The 9,437-nt window shown below is 42.8% G+C and overlaps 1 protein-coding gene across 1 annotated transcript; it reads left to right on the top strand.

Annotated features, from left to right (window-relative positions):
* The first annotated feature begins 6,867 nt into the window (after positions 1-6,867).
* Positions 6,868-9,159, top strand: LOC148011927 (polyamine oxidase 1-like). The gene has a single exon (XM_087670810.1). It carries the CDS (start codon positions 6,935-6,937, stop codon positions 8,687-8,689), a length of 1,755 nt encoding a protein of 584 aa, XP_087526936.1. The 5' UTR covers positions 6,868-6,934; the 3' UTR covers positions 8,690-9,159.
* Positions 9,160-9,437: the final 278 nt, after the last annotated feature.

The following is a 9,437-nucleotide window of genomic DNA, read 5'->3' as shown; positions in this document are numbered from 1 at the left end:
ATGGCAAGAAGAAGAAACTATATGATGTCTTGCATGTTCTGTCAATCACGAAGAATCTATTATATGTTGGTCAGATGGCTTAACAAAGATGGTTGTTTTATTGAGGAATATGGCAAAGGTTACAAGCTAATTGCAAACGGTAAAAGACATGGCAATATGTTTGCATTGGATGCAAATATTCCTGAGCTAAAAGCTACAATATTTGCTCATGATGATGCAAGTGATAAAGATTGCCATAAATGCAATGGACACATAATTCATAGGCTAAAAAATATGCAGCAAAAGGATATTGTTTCAAGGTTGCCAAAGTTTAAATATGTTGATTTGGGACACATATGTTTTGCTTGTCAATTTGGAAAACAAGCTCACTTTCCATTTATCAGACATAACATAGAACAGTAGTAGACCCTTGTAGAGCTTATTCATTCATATGTATGGGGACCCCACACATAATGTATCTCTTGGAGGGTCTAGGTATTACATGACTTTTGTGGATGATTTTAGTAGGTATACTTGGATATATATTTTGAAACATAAAGATGAGGTTCTAGATAGCTTTATAAGTTTCAAATATCATGTAGAGAAAGAGTTCAACTATTATGTCTCATGCTTACGGTCTGCTATGGTGGTGGTGAATATGTATCAAAGGAGTTTGACAAGTACTTGACTAAGCATGGGATCAAGAGACAGATGACATGGAATTATACTCCGTAGCAAAATGAAGTGGCTGAATGGAAAAACAAGGTGATTATGAAAGTAGCTAGGGCAATTTTCAATGAAAATATATGCCTCTTTCTTATTGGGCTAAAGGAGTTCTAACTGTTGTTTATGTCATGAATCGGACATCTACAGCTGTGGTATACATGAGAAGACACCATATGAGCCGCTTTATGGATATAAGCATGACACTAGACACTTGAAAGTATTTGGCAGTAGTGCATATGTCCATGTACCTAATGAGAAACAGAAGAAGCTTGATCCAAAAGCAATGAAGGCTGTCTTTATTGGTTACTCATAGGGACGAAAAGGCTTATAAGTGTTATGTTCCATCTACTCATGAAACTTTGATCAGTCATGATGTAGTATTTGATGAGCTAGAATCTTGGTATGGTGCTAAGTAGGTATCGGTTCATGATGAATCTTCACAAAGTATACATGCTAAAAATGGAATGCAAGATACTACTACTACTAATGGACCTATGCATCATGTATCTACCAGTGTGAGTCCTTGGATACGTAGATTGTGCAATCATGGATATCAGAAGACCAGGTAGTGGACATCTTTACCAAATCACTTGGTAGGGATAAGTTTACTCACTTCAAATTGCTACTTGGGATACATGCTATGACTTGAGCTTGAGGGGGAGTGTGAAGAATCAAGCTAACTAAATGTATTGACTCTTTCCAGTAGTAGGTTAGTTGGGTGATAAGTGTGCCATAATAATGTTGGTTAGAACTAGCTGTACTAGTCAATTAGTGACTAAGTCTCTTTCACACTATTATGTAGACTTAGGTCTTACTTGATTGTGTATGTAAGTTAGAAAATAATGAAAAATAGAAAAGAAGAAGACCATAGAGAGGATTGGCTCTCTATGCTTCTCATATGTCTGTGTCTCTCTCTCCCTCTCTTTGTATCTCAAACGTTTACTTCATGCAATAACTATACCCATTACTAGAATCTACATTAAATTTATGGTTTTACATAAGCATTCCTTTAGCATTGTTTTGCATATGAAGGAACCACTTGAAGACTTGGACAGAGGTGACTTTGAGTCTTTAGAAGCACCTTTAAGTGCTTCTAAGGACATGAGTCCTTGGAAGCACCTGAAGGCTTTGGTACTCATGCTACATTGGTGGTGAATCTCTCATATGAGGTACTCATACTACATTGGAAGCACTTGAGGACTTGGATACTCATGCTACATTGATGATGAGTCTCTCATATATTGTATAGAAGAATTGCATTAGCATGGTTTTACACACACATGTAGAGATGCCCATGAAGAGGAGGAATATGAACCAAAGAGATAATTCTTGGAAGCACTTGAATACTTGGATTTTCATATGTTGCTGGTGACTCCCTCATGTGATATACTTTTTGATATGATATGAAGCACAATCTAGAGTATCTGAAAGACAAAGAGACATCCATATGTAGATTTTATGTACAATGGTAGATATGCCCACGAAGAGGATAAACATGGACCAAGGAGATGATTACTTGCAAACATATGACTCATTGATTTTGAAGAAGCTCATATGAGGTGCTTTCCAATATTTTCATGGGGCACACTTCAAAATGTTTCTCCAAGAAAAATAGGGCACCCAATAGAGCATGTATATTTTGTATATTCGAATTTGGCAAAGTCATTGAGGATGGCCGTGCATTTGATAAGTGCACTTCAATGTGGGATTCATTGTGCTCATTTTCCTTTTTGGAGTTGTCCTTGCAAGTCACAAGAAAGAGAAGTTATGATTTTTCAAAAAAGTGACATGCTAGATGCATTTCACAAGCTATTGGCATTTGCAAAGAATCAGTCAAGAACAAAGCTTAAGTACTTCAGAATTGACAATGGTGGTGAATGGCTTTCTCATACTTGGCCTAATGAAAGACAATATTATGCATCTTTTCTTGAAGTTGGAAATGATTTTTTGTGTCTGAAAGTGATGTTGCATGAAAAATTATCACTTTATGGAAATCATGGTAGATTTTAACATTATTTAGAATGCATATATCTTAGTCCAGTCACTTAAAATTGCATGTCTAGTGTTTATCTCTTTGCAAGAATCAAATACCAAGATGTGAGAGATTATCCATGATACCTTATCTTTTTTCATATGTATTACAAATGTGGCTTTACATCTTTGACACTATGTGACAACCACTAGTTGCATGTGGGAAAGAACATGTGATTATATTCTTTGATCTATGCATAGCCCCTAGGGGATTCACCTTAAAATACGAAAGTGTAGCAATGGGGGGAATAGGGGGTTGGTGGGTTGTAATTCATGTGGAAAGAATGCACATACTTACATTATGAAATGATTTATCCAAATAAATTGTAGAGACCCATTAGTTTGTTAAGAAAAGTGGCAACTTTATTCAACACATCATATAAATGCAAGGGGCCTTTTAAATATCTCTTGAATGCACATGATATAGATGATTTCTTATTAGTGAAATTCCCACCATGGAGTAGCTTCTCTTTCTTGGATGAGTGGTAGCTACTTCTTTTGGGGATTTGATTCTTCATCTTGAGGATCTTTACTTGCTATCTAGGTGGAGAATCAAACAAAGATGTTAGAAACATGAATGTTGTTGTATAAGGTTATCCTCATAAGGAAGCATCCATAGTGAATGTAACCTATATTTATATTCATGAAGACCCTAGATTGGTGTTCTATAAAATTGTTAATTCGGTAGAAATTAGATTCCTTAGTTGGGTAAAAAGAACCTACTTTAGTGATTAGATGGCAAAGCAACCATTTTGGGCCTTCATGAGTTGTGTCGGGCAAGGTAAAAATATTAGATTCACTACAATTTATTATCATACTGCCTAATTCTAATCACTAACTAGCCAATATATGAGTGTTAGCCTAAGCTACATTATTATAGATAAAGCTTGGCTTCTCAAACGTACATGAAACCAATGGCCTCATATGGCTCTTTCTAGATTGGGTTTATACAAGTAGACTGATAGTCTTACTGTGAAAGTTAAGAGTGGAGATGGAGCACTAGCATAGTGTAGCAACTTGTCTCTTAACTACAATTATAATAATAAGGAGGATTATCATAATTCCTTAACTTACCTCTTAATGTTGAAATAATAATAATGAGTATTGTCATAGTTAAGTGAAGCAACTTAATATTGAAATAATAATAATAACAAAGATGCAAAAGAGTAGATATCACTTTCTGCTAAGGAAACTCAACAATTATGCCTGAAAGCATTTTTACACTTCTGATCTTCCATCCAGCTTAAAGCATGGCATGCTTTCAAGCATTGATGTCTAGTTAAACTTTGATAGTATTTACTTGTTGGTGATTATGACTTGTTGTACCTAGCACCTTTTCCATTAAAAAGTAGGATGATTTCACAATTATTCCATTGCCATACTTACCTTATGAAAGGGGTTATCCAAATCAATTTAGAAATCCATACGTTTGTTAAGAAAATGGGTATTTTAATTCATGACAACATGTAAATGCAAGAGGCTTTTAAATCTCTCTTGGATGCACATGATATAGAGGATTTCTTATTAGTGAAACGCCCACCAAGGAGTAGGCCTCTTTCTTAGATGAGTGGTAGCTACTACTTTTGGGGATTTGATTGTCCATCTTGAGGATCTTCACTTGCTATCTAGGTGGAGCATCAAGTAAAGGTGTTAGAAACATGAACGTTGCCCTATAAGGTTATCTTCATAAGGGAGCATCCATAATGAATTTCATATATGTGAAGTCCTAGAGTCTTGTGCATTTCATAGCCTATATTTATATTTTCTTGAAGACCATGGATCAATGTTCTATAACTTCTTTAAATTCACAAGATCAATATATGTTCCATATTGGGTTTATATAAGGAGACCAACACTCTTACTAGGAAAGTTAAGAAGAGTGGATGGAGCACTAGCATAGTGTAGTAACTTGTCTCTAAATATTGAAATAATAACAAGGGCTTTCTCGTTCATTAACTTGTCTCTCAATGTTGAAATAATAATAATGAGTATTGTCACGTGAAGTGAAGCAACTTAATATTGCAATAAGAATAACAACAAAGATGGCAGAAGAGTATATATCACTTTGTTCTAAAGCATTTTTACACTTATGGTCTTCCATCCACTTTAAAGCGTGGCATGTTTTCAAGCATTAATGTCTAGTTAAACTTTGATGGTATTTACTCGTTGTTGATTATGACTTGTTATACCTAGCATCTTTTCCATTACAAAGTGAGATAAATTCACAATTGTTTCATCTGTATTGGGATTTTATAAGAAGGTCTTCATAGAAACATGAAGGAGCAAATCATACACCTTCCATGAAGCACTCACCCAATACTGACTTTATCAATGTGCATATTATTAGCACATGAAGCTTGCCAAGGAAGAATATGATCATCCAATAGGTCACTCCAATACTTTAGGCCTTTTTGAATCTATGTATAACTTTCAATGTTGATGCTAGGAAATAATGAGTTTGAATTCATATTGCTCATGTATAGCCTAAATCAAGGTGAGTTAGGCTTTTGAGAACTCTAGACCATTTCGTGAAATAATCATACTTGGATAACGTGAAGGCTTTACCAAGGTAGGGAGAGTGCTCTATCTCTCTTGACGCAGAAGTGGCTACAATGTAGTAGTATATCCCAATCTTTGAAGGGTCATGAAGGTTTCACTAATGCATTTCATCTTTTAATATTTCTTCCTCTCCATTAAAGAAAAACCTTCTTCCCCTTTGGGAGAGTATAGACAACCCACTCACGGGAGGAATCTTATAAAGGGAGTGCTCCATATTAAATTTTTACAATGGAGATTGAGGGTCCTAAAGAATATAAGAAGTACATGGACAAAGGATAACACAATGTGCTAGATCATAATTGTCGTGACAACTCTCACTACTTGTGCCAATCAAACTTGCATCAGACGCCCATTGCCATCCTTGAGGATGGGATTAACGTTAAAATAACTCGACTATATTAGCAATCCCATGTGAATTTGATGTAAATGGGCAAGTGCATGCTCCATGGAAGTTCTTGCTAAATTGCAGTTCATGTGAAGCTACTCTTACTTATCCAAATTAAAAGACCTCCATGTTCTTAGATCCTTGTTGTACCCAGGGGTTATCATCTTAATAGAACTATCTATGGGGGTAGGGCTTTCTTGACAAAGAGCATGGTCGCACTTGGGTGCTAATATGGGATTGTCATTGATTCGCTCAAGCTCATTCTCATGGCAACATCAAAGTGTGTGCATCTTTTGTGAAGGCCAATGATGAGAAGCCGTAGGTTTCTTTGTTCTTGTTAACATTGCATCAACATCCCCCTCAAAAGGGGGTGCTAGTAGGGGCAAACAGGGTCGCGATAACCTTGCTCCCCCAAGGTGGTAAAGGGTGCACTGCGAGGGGGTGAAGTGGCGTTTACTTTCCCGGCTATCCCTAGGTGCGACCAGGCCCTTAAGCAATGTTGAGATACCTTCCTTATCCCCAAGAGTTAGACACGAGGGAACGGCTGTTAAGTGCAAGGGTATATCCTAGCAACCGCAAGTGGGCCCAATGTGGAAGAAGAGATCTTGGGTGGCAGGCTGAAATAGTAAGGAGCATTATGTGACGTGGCTAAAGGTGCTGGTTTTTAAGAGGAGGGATGGGCTTCCCCTAAGCGGGTTCGCCAGGCCAAGACCAGTGGGCGACACGCGACCGATGCAGGCGGGAGGTCATTTATTTTATTTATTTATCCGGGATAAATAAATTACGGGGAATAAGAAAAGACATGTAGGACGCATTCACACATTCCACAGTCGACGACTCGACACTGGACAGGTATCGAGGTAGCCAGACAGCCGCTTTTTCGTTTTATCAAAAACGCGTCTAATGTTTTCGTCTGTATGATTGACGGTTGGGCGGAAGGTAGCGGCGGGGTCCACCGGGTTTGGGGTAGACGGCGACCTCCCAAAAAACGAAAACCGTGTCATGCCAGCGTGGACATGCCTGGCTGACGTGTGACTCGCGGCGTGGGACCCACAGCGGAGGAAGGGCTACGCGGCTAACGCACGTGTAGTGGCGTTCCTTCAAATAGGCTGAAGCGGTAGTAAAATTCTGAGCTGATTACAAAAGCTTTCAGCCACCCCACAAGCCAGTGCTCTCCCCCCCCCTTCCCTCTCTCTCTCTCTCTCTCTCTCTCTCTCTCTCTCTCTCTCTCTCGCCGTGCGTGTGTTTTGCGCCATGGTCGCCAAAAAGCCTCATGTTTTCATCATAGGCGCAGGCATGGCCGGCCTCACCGCCGCACACCACCTCCACCAGGCCGAGGCTGCCTCTTCCTTCTTTCACATCACATTGCTTGAAGCAAGTGACAGAATTGGAGGCAGAATATTGACCTCTGAGTTTGGAGGCGACAGAATAGAGCTCGGTGCCACATGGATTCATGGCATCGATGGCAGCCCTGTCTACGACATGGCCCAAAGGATTGGCGCTTTACAAGGTGGTGACATGCCATGGGAGCGCCAAGATGGCTTCCCGGGCGTCCCCACCATCAAAGCTGAAGGTGGCCTCACTGTACATGCCTCCATAGCCAATCCTATCAAGGAGCTGTACCAGAAACTCATGATTGAAATCAGAAGCAAGGCCCTGCCTCGGGGCAATCCTCTACATCAGACCAGCATTGGTTCCTTTGTCAGGGAAGGCTTCAGCAGCTACTTGCAGCAGCAGCAGCATGAAGAAGAGATGCCCCTGCCGCGGTGTGAATGGACCCTCCGCGGTCTCCAGGAGGGGGTCTTTTCAATGCAGGAGTACATCGAAAGGGTGACCACCTCGGCCAACTCCGTGTATGATCTAGCGATGGAGGCAGAGCACGAGTACAGAGACTATCCAGGCGAGCAAATCACCATAGCCAGAGGCTACAGCAGCCTGCTGAACGAGCTGGCAGCGTCTCTGCCTGAAGGGACCATCCAATTCGGCAAGAAGGCGGTGAAATTCAGCTGGAACAACTCGCCGCAAGCCCCTGTGCGCATACATTGCGAGGACGGGTGCGTATACGAGGCGGACCATGTGATACTGACGGTCTCGCTGGGGGTGCTGAAGGCGGGGACTACAAGCGGGGGGTATAGTAAGGACTGGGCGGCGCCGGAGGGGAGGCCAGTATGCAGGTCGGTAGCGGAGCTAAGGGGAGGGGAGGGGGTAATTCGCACCAAGGAGGGGGGGACAGGTGGGGCGGGGGGGATGTTCGAGCCGGCGCTGCCGGAGTGGAAGGTGGAGGCGATAGGGAAGCTGGGGTATGGGGTGGTGGACAAGGTGTTTGTGAGGATGGAGACGGCGGGGGTGCTGGGGGGTCACATACAGCTCATGCACAAGCCGATGGGGAAGGAGGCCGGGATGGGGGCAGATGATCATAATACGACAACGACGCCGTGGTGGATGAGGAAGACGTTCTCGGTGGCGCCAATATACGAGGGGTCGAGCGTGGTGCTGTGCTGGTTTGCGGGGGAGGAGGCAGCGGGGATGGAGGCGGTCGGGGACGAGGAGCTCATGGATGGCCTGGCGAGGGCGCTGGCCAGCTGCGGGGTAGTTCCCGGCTGCCATAATACCACCACCACCACCACCATCACTCAGGTGGCCAGGAGGAACAGCACCAGCAGCTGCTCCGACTCCTCGTCGGAGGACGAGGTCGAGGCCGACGACGCCGCCGCGTGGCGCCGCCTGATTCGCGGCGTCGCCCGCAGCCGCTGGGCCGCCGACCCCCTCTTCGAGGGCTCCTACAGCTTCGTGGCCACGGGCGCCAGCGGCGAGGACATCGAGGAGCTGGCGCGCCCATTGCCCTGGGCTCCCCCGCATCCCCCTCTCCAGCTCCTCTTTGCCGGCGAGGCCACCGACCGCCACCATTACTCCACCACCCATGGGGCCCACCTCAGCGGCCTCCGCGAGGCCTCCCGCCTCCTCTCCCATTATGGTCTTCTAACCCATCCTTTGTCATTATCTTCTTAGCAAAATCTCCATGTTTCACCCTTTCACCTCCAGCCCTAACACACCCCCCCACACCCCCCCCCCCCAAAATCCTTCCTCACATCACCATAGCAATCTTCTCACTCCACCCCTTTTGTCATTACCTTAGCAATCTTCTTACCCCATCCCTTTTGTCATTACCTTAGCAATCTTCTTACCCTTGCCTCTCTTGTCATTACCCTAGCAATGGTTTAACCCAACCCTTTTGTCCTTCCCTTACCAATGCTCTACCCCACCCTTTTGCCATCCCCTTAGCAATCTTCCACCCCTTCCCTTCGTCATAGCCCCCAACATCACACACCAAAGATGTTTTTACCCCATCTTTTGTCGTTATCCTAGCCTCCTTCTTCCTACCCCACTGTAGTTTACTCTCCAACCATTGTCATTAGTACATTATCCTCACCATTTCATTATCCTTACTCATAACATGTAATGTTATTGTCATAGTGGCATTTGAAAAAAAAAAACATTGCCATTATCTTATCAATAGCTGCTACATCCACCTCATCAGCACAATCTTATCATCGTGGTGGCATTAAAAAAAAATGTTGCCATTATCCTATTGATAGCCGTTATGTCCACCTCATTAGCATGGGCTCCCCGTTCTCTGGAGCTCTCTTTGCCCACCAAACTCCTAATTGCTCCCTTGTTTAATACTATACACAAGTGTTCCCTTGAATGAGTTCTTTCATCCAGATAGACTTTTTTTGCTTTTGTTCTTATTAGTGAG

This window comes from Lygodium microphyllum, chromosome 28, assembly GCF_053477565.2.
Source record: "Lygodium microphyllum isolate KBCC chromosome 28, Lygodium_microphyllum_v1.1.10, whole genome shotgun sequence".
Taxonomy (NCBI): domain Eukaryota; kingdom Viridiplantae; phylum Streptophyta; class Polypodiopsida; order Schizaeales; family Lygodiaceae; genus Lygodium; species Lygodium microphyllum.
The sequence above is the reverse complement of the archived record's forward strand: the minus strand, read 5'-3'. Positions and strand labels throughout refer to the sequence as shown.